At 40.2% G+C, this 17,986-nt stretch overlaps 1 protein-coding gene across 1 annotated transcript in view; it reads right to left on the reverse strand.

Annotated features, from left to right (window-relative positions):
* Positions 1-16,790, reverse strand: part of TMC2 (transmembrane channel like 2) — a 55,788-nt gene extending 38,998 nt beyond the window's left edge. Inside the window, exons 1-7 of the mRNA XM_038391424.2 lie at positions 16,783-16,790; positions 15,655-16,053; positions 13,472-13,627; positions 11,347-11,437; positions 10,249-10,330; positions 10,008-10,114; positions 4,663-4,761 (exon numbers count right to left, since the gene is read on the reverse strand). Coding sequence (XP_038247352.2) covers positions 4,663-4,761; positions 10,008-10,114; positions 10,249-10,330; positions 11,347-11,437; positions 13,472-13,627; positions 15,655-16,053; positions 16,783-16,790 — 942 coding nt within the window. The remainder of the gene's footprint in view (positions 1-4,662; positions 4,762-10,007; positions 10,115-10,248; positions 10,331-11,346; positions 11,438-13,471; positions 13,628-15,654; positions 16,054-16,782) is intronic.
* Positions 16,791-17,986: the final 1,196 nt, after the last annotated feature.

Genomic DNA, 17,986 nt, shown 5'->3' on the forward strand with positions numbered 1-17,986 from the left:
AACAATCGCATCTTCCCCTACCCCAGGTCCCATCACACCCACTTGAAATCTTTTCTTCTAATTGGAAAATGATTGACTTTCACCCCAGAGCATCTCCTTTCATGGCTTAGTCTGTAATGCAAATTCACCTAAGTCTAAAATCAAAACGACCTTGACTCTTTTTTCCATGAAACCACTACTCCGATGGACCATCAGATCTCAGGAAATGTTCTTCTCGTTTTTGAAATGGAGCTGTGTTTTATTACATACACAAATGGACATTCACTGATCTCCTAGAAAATCTTATTTCTTTGGCATCAGCAGATTCTTCCCCACTTTTCTGTAATAGCCGATCCATGTTGACGTGTACTATAGCATATTGTACATCTTGTACATCTCTTTTGCTTTGGCTGTTCTACCCTTTAACTGAATATTTACTGGATAGTAGAGACCTGGCTACAGGGCTGGATTAACTCTCCTGTGGGCTCAGGGCTATTAGATTTTTCTGGGGCCCCTGAGGGTTTGGAGTAGGGGAGTGAGCTCAGGCTGGGACAGGGGATTGAGGTGCAGGAGGGGGTGCAGCTCCAGCTTGAGGGGGTAGGCTCTGAGGTAGGCCAGGGATGGGACGGGACAGGGGTTTGGGAGGCAGCAGGAGGTTCGAGGTGTGGGCTCTGGGTGAGAGTTTGGGTGCAGGAGGGGGCTCAAGGCTGGGGCGGGCATTGGGGTGGGGGTGTGGGGTCTGGGAGGGTGTTTGGGTGCAGGAGGGGGCTCCAGGCTGGGGTAGGGGGTGTGGGGTGTAGACTCCAGCTGGGAGGTGCTTACATCAGGTGGCTCCTGGCTGGCAGCACAGCAGGGATCCCTGCCTGCCCTGGCTCCGTGCTGCTCTGCTCCACGAGGTGGCTGGCATGTCCAGCCCCTAAGCAGAGGGGCCAGACCATGCTGCATGGTGCATGCTGCCCATGCCCACTGGCACCACCCCTGCAACTCACATTGGTTGCAGTACCTGGCCTATGGGAGCTGTGGAGCTGGTGCTGTGGGCAGGGGCAGTGCATAGAGATTCCCTGAACGCCCCTTGCTAGGGGCTGCAGGGACACATCAGTGAGCCATTGCTTGCAGCTCCAGCCCCAGGGGAAGGAGGCAGGGGCGCTGAGGCTTGGGGACCAGTGTCTGGCTCACATCATGGAGACTTGCCATGGACCGGATGAAGAAAAGCAGCAGGCCGCATCCAGCCTGCGATGCCCCGTTTAGCTCAAGGCCCTGGGCTGCAGCCCCTAAAGCCCCTGCATTAATCCAGCCCTGCCTGGCTACAACATTCTGGAAAGCTCCCATCTGTGCTTCTGATCAGGACTTTGGAACAATGAAAGCAATATCCTAGGCTGTACACAGGACCCAGTTTAATCAGTTCTTTGTAAAATGATGGATGCATTCAGTAAATTGTTTCATGTTCTCTGTGTGTGTGTGTGTATATAAATCTCTCCTCTGTTTTTTCCACCAAATGCATCCGATGAAGTGAGCTGTAGCTCACAAAAGCTTATGCTCTAATAAATTTGTTAGTCTCTAAGGTGCCACAAGTACTCCTTTTCATTCAGTAAAATTGTTAGTTATTCATGTGCTTATTAATGGGAATTTTCTAGTAATCCAGGCCACAACACTGGCTGCACAGTTATTTCTTCATGATTTCCAGTAGGTGGTGGGAACACTACAATTCTGAGTATAACGCCATAGGTACAGCACGACCTTTTGCATGTCTCTGCCATTACTGGGGAGTCTTTGAGAGCAGAGCAGCAACACAGCAACTGGTATGGGAGCAACACAGGCCCTTGAAAATTATAGCAGATTATATTATGGGGGAGGGATAGCTAGTGGTTTGAGCATTGGCCTGCTAAACCCAGGGTTGTGAGTTCAATCCTTGAGGGGGCCATTTAGGGATCTGGGGCAAAAATTGGGGATTGGTCCTGCTTTGAGCAGGGGGTTGGACTAGATGACCGCCTGAGGTCCCTTCCAACCCTGAAATTCTATGATTGTGTGCGGTGGGGAGGAGTAAAGAAAACAGCCTTGTAAAAAAAAAAAAGAGGATCATTTTGGAGTTTGTTAGTGCAGAGTGAAACTCAAGCCTGAAAATAACCTTCCTAATGTTGTTTTAGCTTTCTGGTCCCCGGTGAAAAATTGTACGGAACATCACACCGCATGTTTGTTTGTTTTTAAAAATTTTTCCTTCTGTGATGCATGTAGTCTTATGTCCAAATGAGATCTATTCTTTTCTACTGCTGTCATCAATTATGCAACCCACTTGCTTCCAGAGTATTCCCTTATTTGTTACTGTGTTGAAAAATATTTTTTCCAACATTGTCTGTTAGAAATCTGCTTTACAGGGATTGGTGATGTTGAAGCTTTTTCTCTTCATTTTATTCCCCATTGCCCCACACGTATGGTGCACACTGTAGTAATAAAGGGTGAGTCTCTGTGGATGTTAGTCACAGCTGCACAGTGTGGACATGTGCCAAGCAAAAGGCAAAAATTTGGCAGCTAATTGTAGATCTGCTCTTTGCCCTAGCATGGTCACACATGACCCCATCTCAGAACAAATTTCCTTAGTTGTTATGTGCAGAATTTATAGACATTCAAATAAAAATACCAGCTGCAGGTCAGCAAAAAATTTCCCTCTGTCTTGTGGTGGGTTTTTTCCCCTAACAAGACAGACTAAAGATTGCTGCTACCTTCCTTTTTTAATTTTTAAAGATGCACTGCTCATTCTACACAAACATACTCAGATTACCAATAATTAGCCTTGAGCTTTGGTAAGTTTTAAATGCTAACAAGTGGGCTTAGGGAGTGGGGAGAATAAGTCTAAAACTCCAGTAAGGTCCTCAATTAAAAATGAGTGGGACAATATCACAGCTGTATCAGGTTGTTCAAAACAGACATTTGAAGACGTGCTAATAAATTGACCTACTTTCAGATTAGTGGTTTTTAGAAAACGTTGATGATGAAGATCTTTCTGGAAGTACCACCTTCAACAGTAGTTCTCAGCAGCATTGGATAGTATCTTAAAAACACTTTCAGAAATACCATCTTTTATTATCTGATCTCAGGAGAGGTATCATACAGAACAGAACTTATTCACCCTCCTGCTAGTTTTCTCTGAGGGCTGATTTAGTAGCTTGAAGGTTTCCTAAAGGCACACAAACATGTTGGCCTATATTTTCAAGTGGAACTACTGATTTTTTGGGGGTGCCTCAATTTTTGGCTGCCCAACTTCAAACTCCTTTCAAGGGACCTGATTTTCAGACAACAGGGGCTCAGAATTTCTGAAAACTGAGTCCTTCAAGGTGCCTCAAGTTGGGCACCAAAAAGTGGAGGCATTGTTTCACTAGACACACTTGGAAAATGGATATTTCATTTCCTAGTTTGCTCCACTTTGTCTATTCAGCAAACTCTTACAGTGCCTGCCACTTTATATCTGATAAGTGGCAAGAGTACCTCTCCAACCTTCTTCTGGCCCCTCATTTCATGCCTATCTTTCTTTCTCCATTTATTGCCATTTATGTGAAGATGCTTTCTGCTTAGACATACCTAAATTTTAGAGCCAGTGCACACATGAGTTTGACATTCTGGCCCCCTTGGGAAAACCTGAGCTGCTATAGGATGTGGTGCTGGTAACTAAGTTGAACTCTTCCCTCTGAATCAATACTGAACCTATGCACTAGTAATTAGTGAAGTGATTCTTGTTTGTACAGAAGTTCTGGATTTTTTTCAGGATGAAAGTCACTATATAAATGTAAAATGATGATGATGATGTGATAGTTGGTCTATATTGACTTGCAGTGCAGCAGAGATGTAATTATTAAGCTGTCTTTATTTTTACAGAATCTTTCCTTGCCAGTAAGTCTAAGTCACTTATGTGAACTATGTCAGTAGTGCCAAAAGTCACTGCTATCTGATGATTTATTCAGTGGCATATGTGAAATGAATTGCTTTCACTCCACTTATTAGGAGACAGTTATCCTCACCACAAAATTATTATTGCAAATCAAACTAATAGGCCTGCCTGTTGTAATTCTAATAAAAGAAGCCAAGGATTGAGATATATATAATTTCAGTATCCCAGCGCTACAGATAATTTTGTTTTTCTAAGGTATAGAGAGAGCAGGTGTCTGATTCTGATTTCACTTCTTCCAATGAAAGACTGATATAATTCCATTGACTTCAGTGGATTTATTTGTTTTATCTTTTTGTAAAATGAGTATTAAATCTACAACTTGAACAGCCACATGCCCTGGAATTGTGCATGTGCACCCATTTTTTAATTAAAAAAAAAAGCAGCAGCTTTTTCATGCAGAACCAACAATTGCATATATATGTGCAGTATGTGCATTCAAAACACATTTATGTATGGAAATGTACTAAATCCATATGTAAACAAATGCGCACACACAACAGATTTTGGTCCAAAATTTTTTGGGGATCCAAAGCCCATTGATGTCAATGGGAGTCATTTCATGTCCTTGTCTGGGAAAGAATGTGTGTGTGTGTAAAAACTATAAAATAATATGATTTAATCAACATCTGGGACCAAATTAATCACTGTAAACCTGGCAATTTCAATGGAGTTACATCAGGGATGAATTTTGTTCCTTTACATATTAACACGTCTTATCTAGTTTGGAAGAGTACAATACATACCTCAAAATCCCAGAGGACAGAAAAATCCATAGCGGTAGCTTGCTCAGCTCTGGGTACAGTTTTTCTAGGTATACTTCCATATGGGATTCCCATCAAGATCTAGATGAGGTTTATGAAGACATGTTTATAGTATAGCAGAGTGTATATCACCTTTCATTTTTCCATTAATTTAAATATTTTCCTTGTAATAAGATACAATCAGACAAAGGGAAGTTTTTAAAATGGTGGAACAAATTCACAAACAGGATTATTTAGCAAAAGTTATAGAACTCCGATTGCAAGAAGTGACTCAACCTGAAATAGCACATGCACATTTTATGATCCCCATAAGCTTCCTAATGCTTCCCAGGACTACCAAAAGTGCAGAAAATTCTGGTGTTTCATGATGTGTGTAGATTATGGCTCTGATTCACCACATTGTCTTAACATTAGCTTAACTTTGGGCATGTGAATTGTGCCATTGAAGTCAAGTTACTGAACGTAAGCTCTTTGCTGAATTGGGATTTGACATGGTGAGTGTGTTTTCTGCTGCCATGTTACAATGACTTGCTGCAAACTGCTCTGAGAATTTGGGAGATTTTAGAATGACTTCTTCTACAATTTAAAAAGTAGTAGTAAAAAAAGAGACTCTCTCGAGCAGTAGGTTGATGTTTTACCAGCCCTGATGTAGCTAGTTCTTGTGGGAAGGGTATAAACTTCCAGATCTGGAATCAACTGTGAATGACATGAGTGAAGAAGATGGTTACCTAATAGAGAACACTTTCACAAGAATGCCGAGAGACGCAGTGAAGTCCTAGTCCTACTGAGGTCAATGAGAGTTTTGCCGTTGACTTCACTGGAGCCAGGATTTCATCTAGAGCCTGATTGTGATCTCAGACTGGTGTAAATGAGGAATAACTCCTAGAACTAAACCAGTGCAAAACTTGCGTGAGATGAGAATTGGGCCCTATATTGTTTAACCATAACCCTTTTACTGCTACTACTTTGATGTTCATATACCACGTATATCGTAAAGTCCATAAAATGTGATTGTAGTTGTGATGAGTACATTGTTAAAAATGAAGAAAAAAACCAAACCAAGCCACCCACCACACCTAAATAAAAGGGAAAAGTCTTTAAAAAGGGCTAAGAGATGGATTTGGAGACTCTGGCAAGTAAGATCTATTCTGCAGGAATAAACATAGGATGGAGGAATCTAAATTAACTTGCAACCAATTCATGTCTTCTCTGGACCAAATTCTATTCTTGCTTATGCTGGCATAAGTCCAGAGCAATTCCAATTATTTTAATGGAGTTACTTCAGTGTCTAAGAGAGCAGAATTTTCCCTCCCCCTCCATCTCCCCTGTTTTCTCTTGGTAATCTAGTGGTGATGCTGTTGATAAAATGTTTTCTATGTAACCTGAACTAGACTTATTCAAGAAGAGCCATTGGCTGCCATGCAGATGGCTCAAGGATAATCAAATGCTCCTGGGCGGTCAAAACTTGATCTGAGTACATGCAGGATTCCAGATACTCCTTTGTTTTCATTGCTCAGAGATACTGATGATGTTGGCATATCTCGGTACATGAACACTGGTAACCAGGAGTTGGTTTAGGGCTACAGTGAAAATGGCTTAATGCTTTATTGAATATATAGATCATGAAATGCAGCAACTAATAATGGGATGGTTTAACTTCTTGCCTTTTTTTTTTATTTTTTTCATCTGTTACTAAATTGGTGATGTAAAGTGCAACCCGAGGATAGATGATGTTTCTTCATATTGTTTGGATATATTTGGTGTCATTCAGCTCTCTCTTCAGTGTGGTGTTGTAAATAAGGAAAAGTGCTTGATCTGGGTCTTTAGTGATCCAGAATTCCAGAACTGCCTTCTCTAGATTCTGATGGTGGAATGGAAGGAATGGCCGGCCATGTTTGGGGGCAGGGGGATGTTATGGATCCTTTCATCTAACTTTTCTCTTTTGATGCCCCTTTAAAAGGGTTTGCCCTGATCTAAAGCAAAATTGTTCTATGATGTAGTGGTGGAATGTCACACAAATCAATTGTTAGTGGAGGATGAAGCAGAGCATTGCTGTGGTTGGGCTTGGACTTTGACGTTTTCATGGTCATATTTTCAAAATGCTCAGCATTGGCCTAACTCCATTCCCAGTGATGTTAGAGTTGAGACAAATTATGAGTGCTTCATAAAATCCCACTGATCGCATATACTGTACCTTTTTAGGGTAATTTATTTTCTTCTCCATGTCACAGCACCATCTGAAAACCCTCAGAGTGAATTTTCCCCAAGAGTTATTGGAATAAGGCCTCTCTGGCTAACTACTGCCTGGGAAATGGACTCTCCTAGAGAGAGGAGCATGGCTGCACAGCAACAGCTTCAATTTAAACTTCACTTATTTGGATAGAAGGCTCCTTTGCCTTGAACTTCATGGGTTACCTCTCTCTAATGCAACAAAGGGATTAGCTCTATCCGTTGATGCAGTATTCTCCCCTCAAGCTGAAACCAAGATCAGCTGAGGGGCATTTGTTCATGCTTACAGATTAGCCTTAAATTTATACAATACTTGAGTTATGAAATCTCAACATGAAGCAGTTGTAAATGGCAGGGGTCAGGAGGGCAGCTGGTATCAGGAAGGTGGCATGAGAATAAAATAACACCATGGCATCTCCCAATAGCATTGTGCAGGATAGGACTTACAGCAAGACCAAGATTTATCAGAATTGATTGGTAACCCTTTAGTTTAAGGGTTGTCTATGAAGGAGTCATAAAGAGTTAATATATTTATAAGTAGGCTATGGCCAGTGCACAGCAAAGTCTAAATGGCTCATAAATAGCTTAGAATACATTTGCAGCATGAAGCAGACAGACCACATCCATCGCTTCTAATGCATTTGTTTTGCAAGGGTTATATACTTAGTTTTAAAGCCATTTATAATTAAATGGTTATTCCCCAGCTCCTGTATACATTGTAACAGTTTAATGCACCATGAATAATATACATACTGTATAGACAAAACAGTCACAACTACTTCATCATACAGAAATGTACAATTCGTAAATAAAGAAAATGCATTTGTATTTTGTATTGTATTTATATTGTTCACTTTTAATGGTTATGCTTGTCCATGCTCAATTTGAATTGGTTTTATTTTAGATAAAGCGAACAACAAAATTAAAGAAGGGGAAAAAAGTGCAATCTCTATCAGTGACCACACATTGTCTTTCCTCTGTAATAACCTGCATTGAACAAGAACATCTGGCAGTCCGGGTGGATAGCAGAGCCCTTAGACACAGCACACAGAAACTGAGCCATTATATAGCTAAATACACTCCTCTGTTTTTAAAAGGGGCATAACTAAGTATTTCCATGCTCTTTTTTGGCCAAGCCTCCTCCAATAACAATGGAAAAGAGTAACAAGAAAACCCTTTCTCATGAAGAAACAACTGGCTGACTTAAGATGTGGAAAATGTGGGTATTTTGGAAACCGACAATTATTGGTTGTTAGAGGATTTGGCAACTCTTATTTATTTTATGCGTCCTCTTAATTTGAAACAACCTGAGAAACTATGCAAAACTTAGTCAGACTTACCACTTACTAGTCAAGCAGCGATGTCAAATTAACACCAATAAGAACATTAGCACCAATAAGAACTTTAAAACCACATCATTAAGTATTTTGTACTTACATTTTATAACTCCTCAATAGGCAATCATGTAATTAAATATTACCAGTATGTTGCCTTTATTGTGAGATATATTTACAAGAATGTCAGGATTAAGAAATGTGTTTGACAGAGTCATATTGTCACTATGGTTTTCTTAATTACTTTTGGGAATGTACATCCTGGATTTCTTATAGATATGGTGGCCTATACTTGAAGCCAATAGACTTCTTGAGTTCTGTTTTTCACTCAGCCCAAAATTTTCAGCAATATGAGCCTAAAGTTAGGCTTCCAAATCCATGTTTAGTTGCTTAAGGGTGGGATTTTTCAAAGGGTGTTCACCCTACACTTGCCCTGAAAGGGTTAATGCAGACTGAGAAGGGGGTTAATTAACCCAACAGGTCATAGCTAGGGGGAATCCAGTGGCTAAGCAATCCCCTGATTGAATGAGGAAGCCAGGCTGAGGAGGAATGAGTTGGACTGGGAACTATAAAGGCAGGAAATTGGCAGCAGAAAAGGGGTTGCTGGGTTGCAGTCACTCCCTGGGAGAAGGGAGGTATGTTTGGGCTGGCAAACCTGGGGGTGGGAGAGTAAGAACGGTAGCAGAGGAGTCATGGAAAAGCAGCAAGGTCAAAATGGAACAGGCCTTAACTGCTGGCTAGAGGGTCCCTGAGCCAGAACCAAGAGTAGAGGGTGGGCCCAGTTTCCCCTGCGAGCCACTGAGGGAGTGGCATGACAAAGCAGCGAAAGGGAAGGCTGCCTGAGCCTGTTTGTGGGAAGAGACTTTCCAGCCCCAGAAGGGGAAACGTTTGGTGACCTGGCTGGAGGGTCAAGTCACAAAGAGGCAGCAGCTTGTGGAGTGAAAGAGGTGCTGCTGACCCAGAAAGAGAGACTGAGAGACAGTGTGCAACCGCGGGAAGGGGTGATGGGAAGCAAGGAGGAATAGCTCAGTGGTTTGAGCATTGGCCTGCTAAATTCACAGTTGTGAGTTCAATCCTTGAGGGGGACATTTAGGGATCTGGGGCAAAAATTGGGGATTGGTCCTTCCAACCCTGATATTCTATGAACTCATGAGCTGTTCCCCAGAATAACCAGGAGGAGATGCCATCCTGGTGGTGAGTGGAGGACTTTAAGTGATAATCAGGCATTGACTTCAGTGGGGCTTCTGGTCTTAAGTCTCTTAAGATGCTTTAGAAAATCTCTCCCATTGGTGATAAATATGGATTTAGGGACAGTGACAAAAGCCAACATTTTCAAAAACAGGAGCCTAACTTGCTACTATAAATTCAAATAGGTGCATAAGGTGTATCTCCTACCATATTTTAACTAAGGCTAAGTAAAACTGAAGTTTATTCTGTCATTCCAAGAAGATAGAGCATCATGAAGTGATATTATCCACAGATCTATCAGTAAGGCAGCCCAAGGCCTCTGTGCTTGCATGAGCAGTATCTTGCTCCTAGTGAATGTCAAAATGAGACTGATGCAGAAGATAAGAAATTGATCATGAGTTAAGATAAGGATGATGACATGACTGGATGTGACATTACCAGATGTAATAACACTGGAAGTAACAAAGTACAATTGGAAATAAGTAACAATATGACATCAATCTCATTTTGACGTGTATTATGGACAAGATACTATTTGCATGAACCTGAATGCAGGATTGGGGCCTAAACTCTTACCTCTGGAATTATAACCAGTCCAAATATTAAACCAAAAAGGACCAGATTTACTCCATACATCCATCGCAGAAATATGAAATAAGAAGCTACTGAGGAACCAAAGTGACCTTAAACAAAAAGAGACAGTGATTAGTACTGTGGGTGGGTAAAATTCTCAGTTACCAAGAGATTATTTGAAGTAACAAAACAGTATAACAAAATATCTTAGTCATGTCTCAGTCTAAATGGAAGTTGCACTTACTCTCCACTTCTTTTATCTTCATTTCCCAAGGTATACACTGTGTCTTAAAATTGTCAAAGTCTCTCTTAAATTTCACCCATTTCTGAAACAAGAAAACAGTGTTGCAAATAGAGATATAATGTTAAACTGGTCATGAGGAGGAATCTGGGGTTGCTTTGTCTAAGAAGCTCCTAAAGTTAATGCTTAGTTGAGTTATTAAAAATTGATGGCAAACTTTAAAGCTAGAGGTGAGCCTGAACCAAATTCTGGAGTTTTCCATCTGTGTCTGACCTTTTTTTACTTCTGTAACAGTCCACATGAAAACTCTGAATCCAAACACTTCCAAACTCAGATGTTCAAATTCAGGTCCTGAATCCTAACTTTGCTAGGTTTCTGCGGGATCAGAGTTAGAGTTGGGATTTAACCATTTATAGAGAGAGAGGTTGAAGCTGCAAACCCAGATCTGTGTGGGAGGCTTTGATTTGGACCCATTTCTATTTAAAAGAAGGATTCATTTGACAAATAGCAAGCCTGATTCTTTTCTCACTGAGGTCAATGGGAACAGGACATGATCCTTTTATTTTATTTTTTTTTAAAGTCTCAAATCAGTGGAATCTCCATGAAAGCAAAAACTTAATTACTGACTCTAGTCTTGCAAGGAGAAGTCACAATTCTCCATGTTCATCTTCCCATTCAGTGGTCCAATTTGTAAACTGGCGCAATTCCACTGAAGCAAAGGGTACTATGCCTGGATTTGGCTGTCTCTCCAATCCTTAGCGCAATCAATACTTTTATAACTTGTGAGAGACCACACCCAGAAACCCTCATTCTCCCCTGATTTTACCTGCTCTGCAACCTCCTGTACTGTAGGGAGGCTGTATGAGGTTTAAGTTGGGCAGAATTTGGCTAATATCTTGCATATAATCGTAAACATGAATTTGGTTAGGAACCATGAGAAAATGCAGCTATTCAGAGAATTAAAATACATACAGGGAGTGCTATCTCGGTTTCTTTAATGGTGGTTATTTTGCCCAATGTGAGTTTATTGCTTGTAGCCAAAATGCACTGTATTAGTGACCAAGCATCCACTCTTCTATTTGTCATTACGGCAGCACTTACCTTTGCCATCATCATCTTGTATGCGTAGAATTTTTTCCCCTTTCCCTTTCCCAATGCTCCTTCAAACTTCTCTACAAAAGCTTGTGCCTCCCTAATTCAAAAATACAAAGGTGATTATGTTTACGTTAAAACATTGAAAGAATCTTCCCCAAGAAGGCACTGGGTGCAGAGAATGTTGTACAGTAACTTTTAATTTATGTGAATTGTGCTGTTAGTAAAGGGAGGAAGACAGTGAGAGTCAGGTGATCTGGATTCTATTCTCAGCTCTGTCAAACATTTCTGGTGTGATTTTTGGAACAAGTAACTTAATATCCCTCAGTTTGAGTTTCCTCATATGTAGACCTAAGGTCACCTGGTTTCGTTTCCAACAGCATTCATATTCTGGGTCTTCCTTCCATACTGATGGTAGAAGTCTGGTTCTTCCTTCTATACTTTCTTAACAGTGCAGCTGTCCAGAAGGAAAGATGATCTTGTAGTTAACACATATGCCTGGGAGGTAGGAGGTCTAGGTTCTGTTCCTGGATTTCTTAATGTGTAGCCTTGGGCATTTGTGGATATGTTTCAAAACTCGGATGCCTAAAGAGAGGCCTCCAAATTTGTATTTAGGTACCCATGTTTGAAAATGTTGACTTTGTTTTCTTTTTGTTCTAGTTCCTCATCTGTACAATGGGATTAATACTTACCTAGTTCACAGCAGCTGTGTTTATAAGTCCCAATTAACTAATTATAAAGCATTCAGAGATCCTTGGATAGACTAGTATTATTATGTACTCCAACCTATTAATTAAATATTCTTGCACAGCCAAGGTAATGGAGCAGTTTGATTAAGTAAATTAGAGTGGGTATATGTGCCCTCCTTCACTCTCAGTTGTTCTTTGCAGTTCTTTTGGGGAGAAAGAGGTGAGTGTGTAGTCAAACATAATCCCAGGCAACCTTTCAGCTGCTAAAACACTGTATAATAATGTAATACTTTATGCCTTTTTGTAACATTTTTCACACTGAGGGTCTTCAAGGTCTTTACAACTAACAGACTGACCCTCCCAACCCACCTGGGAGATCAAAAATGATTAGTCGCCTTTTACAGATGAGGAAATTTAGGTACAGAGAGCTGAAGTCCCCCAAGGACCTAGGTCAGGAGAGGCAAAGGGAAGGACCAGGCTGCTGTAACTAATCTGTGGGAATCAAACTGTGGGAATCAAACTGCATGCTGCTGATGTGAGAGGGGCTAGGTTTCTGAAGGTCAGATTGGCTCTTCAGAGTGAAAGAGAGGAGCAGATGACGGGAGATGCCACAGCTACTGCCTGCTTTGGCAACATGGGTGGCTGGCGCTGTGAATAGCCTCTAGGCAAACACAAAACAACTCACCCTCCTGTGGGTTCATGGGGCTTTTTGCAAGATTATGTTGAGGAGAGAAATTCTCTCTCCTTGGAAGTGGACTTTAGGTTTGGTTAAAATCCCTCTCTACCATCATCAGTGCTGGTCCCTCAGCCAATTATCAAGGAGTTCTGAGCCATTCCTTCATTGATATTGACTGGGGGACCCAAAATCTGTTTTACAAATCTCACAGTTTGCTCATTGTATTCACTGTAAACATCTGCATTGCTCACCCGTACAGTGTGGGATGGCAGGCAATGTTATCTTGGCTGTAAACAATACTGTATTTTTCCCAAGTCACCTGCAAGCAGTAATGCTCCAGGAAGTGTAAAGTAAGATGGAGACACGCTGCTCTGATTGCTATATAACAGTAGGCATAGCAAAGAAGGGTACAGAGTTGGTTTTAACAGGAAGTCTGAAAGTCATTCTCTGCCTTTAAATAAAAAGGCAGAATGATGCCATCCTGGGTATCAGTTGAACAGATTTTGCTCATCATCTGTTCTCTAGTTACAGAGACTGACAACAGAATCCTGCCTCTAAGCGCTTCTCATTTAATCCCAATCATGCTGGCTAAGTTCCATTGGTTGCTTTTCCAAGACTGGGTTCTTGGGATGATGACAGCAGCAGCAAAATAAGAATAAGCAGCAAAATTTAATCCTAAAATGTTATGTGCATCAACAATTATTAAACACAAGATCTAGTTTCAGTGGTTCCTATTGTGAAAACTAAAGCTAGGAATGGACTGGGCTACCTGAGCAATGCTAATTTCTTCACCATACGCCAAGGTTTGTTCCTCATGGTAGATATTAGTTTTTTCTTTTCTTCCACCTGTTCCTTAAGCCTCATCAGTTCTTCTTCTGACAGAGACTCTTCATCAGATGAGTTGGAAGCAGATGAGGAAGAAGAGCTAGGATGAAAGTAGAGTAAAATCAGGAAAAAAAATCACACGCACAATGTAATAACATGTAGTTGTATATAGGACCATGTATACTTCAGGGATTATAAAGCACTTTGCAGACCAGTGAGTTAGACACAGGCAGTGTTCAGTACCTGAACAAAAAATGGAGCAGCCATTATGTACTTCACAATAACAGATAGAACTTTGTATGCCATACCATGTTTGGAAGTGGGGGAGAATGTTGGTCAGGACTAGAGCTGGTTGGTAATTGTTTGATGAAATCTAATTTTTTTGTTTTGTCTTTTTCAGAAAATGCAGATTGAAAACTTTCAGGAAAGTGGCGTTTTTGAAAAATTTCCTGTTTCAAATTTTTTTTTAAAATATTTTGAAATTGCTGAAATGTCCCATTTTGCCATCTTTTTCCAAAGCAGGAGTTCCATTTTTTGTTTTGGTTCAAAAAACTTTTCATTTTGAAATGTAAGTTAATTTATGGTAAGTTTATTTAATAAACATTTTAAAAAAGAAAGACAGAAATTGAAATCAATCACTTTGAAATTATCGAAACAAAACATTTTGAATTACCTGATCCAAATTTGGTTTTGATTTTCGGTTCATGTGAAATTTTCGAAATCTGAAATTTTCATGGAGGAAAACTCTACTTAGGACACTGATTTTTTTCTGTCTCTCTTTGAAAAATTCTCTGGGATCTTTAACTTTAATCTTGATATCTACTAGAGTGGGTTCAGATGGTATTTTCCCCACTCAGTGCTGTCCTTCAATATCAACGCTGCATATGATGAATCCAAACCAAGGGAGGAAACTTGAGCATACACCTTTCTGGCCCAAATTGACTGTGCTACCAACTAAATTGACACAGTAATGGGGTAGTCAAAATGATCCAGTTTCTTTAAGATGCTCAAGTCAAGGAGAAGATTTTGGGCAAATGCTTCAGGTTACAGAATACCAGATGAAAGACATTGCCTGCCACATTTCAATTATAAAAATAGTTACCTTCACCCAGGACACAAGTCCTCTCAGAATGGTGGCCTAGGAGGAGGTGTGTGTGCTTTATATAAACACCAGACCTTGATCAGTCCCAGACCAGCTTCTCAGCTATAAATCAGCATAGTTCCAGTGATTTCAGTGGAGTTATGCTGATTTACACCAGCTGAGAATCTGACACATGTATCTTGTCTTGGCCTTCACTTATAAAAGGCTCAATTCTGGAGCCTTGATGTTGAGTTGTCCTATTGACGCTCCTTGCCTAAGAACTGCTCAAAGTAAGTGTTGCAAAATCAGACCTTAAATGAATTGTTTTATTGTCACCTAACCTAAGTTTCACTGGCATCACATGAACTGACACTAACAAACACTTAGTGGAAACAGGTGTCATTTTGGGGATTCAACCATAATTCCAATTCAGTCTTGCAGATCTTTTCTTGTTCTTATTATTGTAAAGTGACTCAACCGTCTTCATAAGTATCATGTGACCTCTTTGACTGCCAGTAGGGTTCTCACAGTTAATCAGATATGATCACTGTCAGAAACATGATAGCCAGATGACACAGCAAATAAAAAGTCTGGGTGAAGAAGAAAAGGAAATGATAAAGAAACAAAGGAAAACTAACAGGGGAATAGTCTGTAAAACCTAAGAGATCCATTCTAACCTTTTAGGATTATCATGTGTCCAGCCAAAGGAAAGTGCCTTATTCTGGCTTACTTTCTGTTGTCTTCCTTAAAAGGACTTTTTTTCTAGGTCCAATACTTACACATTAGGAATCCATTACATACTTAATTCTATTATCGTATTTGGGATAGAAGAAGATTCTGAAAAGAATCTATCTTGCATTTTAACCAGAAAAACTATTCTCGTTTCTCAGGGTTAAATTTTTGTTACAAATAATAATTTACTGTAATATGTTATAGTAAACTGCACCACTACGTCACAGGTTCATGAACCTGCTACCCAGGAAGCTGGCATTCAACAAAAATGAGATTCTACTATGCTGGTTTCTGTCTGGGGATTGTTAGAGTACCTCTCTGCCGGGTTTTTCTTCTGTTTCTTATCCTGCTCCTTCCTGTTCTTGTTTGTTTGCTTTTCTTTATTTTCTGCTTCCTTTTGGTCTTTGCCAGAAGCCATTTTCTCTCTCTTTTTCTTCCTACTTGCTGCTTCCCCTGCTTCACTTTCCCCATCACTGTCATTCATTTTGTGACTTCTCTTCTTAGTAGTTCTTTTTTGCCTTGGGGCTTCAGCTTTCTCTTCAAGCTCAGCTTCTTCCCCATTCTTATTTTGCTTTTTCCTTTCATGTCCACTTGACTTGATGGCTTCCTTGGAGTGCTGCTTTCTGGTTGCCTTTTCCCCCTCTTCATCCTCTGCAATTGATGAAAACAAGTATTTTTGGAAACAGTCTATATTGATGCAATAAAGATTTGCCCTTTATTCAAAAAGTACAGACAGAATGCCAAATCCAAACTCCGCTGGTGTCTGAACAAGCTACCATTGACCTCCACAGACTTTGGATGACAAGCAGGCTGAGAACTGCATTTAGCTTTCGTCATGTGCACACAGTGTCCACTGATGATCGTGAAACTCATGTTTGTGTGTCAATGGATCCTAGGAGCTGAAAGCTAGAAATCATTTCCAGACCCTGTTTTTTCAGAGTTAGTGGGAGAGCACGGGGGGCAAAAAACCTAACTGACTTCAAGACTAAGCTTGATAAATTTATGGAGGGGATAGTATGATGAGACTGGCTACATGCCATTGTAGGCAATCTGTGACTGCTAGCAGCAAATATCTCCAGGCACTGGAGATGGGGCACTAGATGGGAAGTCTGAGTTACTACAGATAATTCTTTCCCAGGTGTCTGGCTAGTAAGTCTTGTCCACATGCTCAGGGTCTAACTGATTGCCATATTTGGTGGTCAGGAAGGAATTTCCCCCGTGTCAGATTGGCAAAGACCCTGGTTTTTTTCCCCCCCTTCCTCTGCAGCATAGGGCATGGGTCACTTGTAGATTTAAACTAGAGTAAATGGAAGGTTCTCTGTAACTTGAAGTCTTGAAATCACGATTTGAGGACTTCAGTAACTCAGCCAGAGGTTGGAGTCTTTTACAGGAGTGGGTAGGAGAGGTTCTGTGGCCTGCAGCATACAGAAAGTCAGACTTACTTGATCATGATAATCCCTTCTGACCATAGTCTGAGTTTGACCTTTAAATATATGCCAGAATTGTGAAAGCAAATTGTTTAATTTACTCTACTTTTCTTGTAAAAAAATTACATTGTTAGCCAACACCTATGTTATAGATACCCCCCCTCCCCCGTTAATAGGCATTATGTGCATGATACTAATATTGTATATGTTATTGTTAAATATGAGTGCTGGGTCATTATGCTAACTGACTTTTATCATGTTCTTCCAATAATTCAGTTAATTCATGCCAAGTATCCCACAGCACTTTGCAAAGCTGAACTTAGCTCTGGCAAATATGAAACCTATCAAACACAAGATACATTCATTCTATGTCCTGGTGCAGGTAAGGAGTGCCTTCACCACTCTAACCTTTGGATATGGTTTCCAAAACAGAAAATGAGAAGGTACATAAAAGAAGGTTTCCAAAACAGAAAATGAGAAGGTACATATGTACATGGTACATAAAAACAAAGTAAAAGCTGATTGGTGAATTTTGGTCTTGTGTGAATTATAAAGCACTTTTTAGTTTGTAAACAACCTCACAATATATGTGACTGGTTTTGAAAGCATATTTCTATATAAGGTGGAGTGCATGCTGTGAAACTGCTTCTTGGAAGCATTGGTAACATATTAATTCTTTCTTTTGTGTATTGTACTGCTCTGTTTCTAGACAATAAGTTGGCTAGGCTTGGTGATTTGGTCTCTAGAACATTTTTAATATTGAATTTCAAGTGTGGTCAACCAATTGGCTATACTTTAGACAACAGCATGTTAATTTAATGTGCATGAAAGTGGCTTGATTCTTAGCCCTGGAGACTGAGGTCCCTTGTCAGTGCAGAACAAATACAGTATAGGCAGCAATAATGCTCTCCATGCTCTGCCTTCAATAAGCTGTAATCATTACCTGGAGGGGAATGATGTAGGGAGGAAAAGGTAGACCAGTCTCTATGTACATTCATTTTCTTGTTCTTGTTGTCAACAGAGACACTAATTTGTGATGGTTGTGATGTGGATACTAGAGCTGATCAAAAAATTATTTTGCAAAAAAGAAAAAAATATAATTTCAAAGTTTTTTCCATTTTGCAGCGTTTGAAATGGAACGTGTGTTTCTACTTTTTTTAATATTGCAACATATTTTCCCCAAAATGTTGTTAATTTTCTTCCTCCACCCCCATTTTAA

This window comes from Dermochelys coriacea, chromosome 2 (assembly GCF_009764565.3).
Source record: "Dermochelys coriacea isolate rDerCor1 chromosome 2, rDerCor1.pri.v4, whole genome shotgun sequence".
In the NCBI taxonomy this organism is placed as follows: Eukaryota; Metazoa; Chordata; order Testudines; family Dermochelyidae; genus Dermochelys; species Dermochelys coriacea.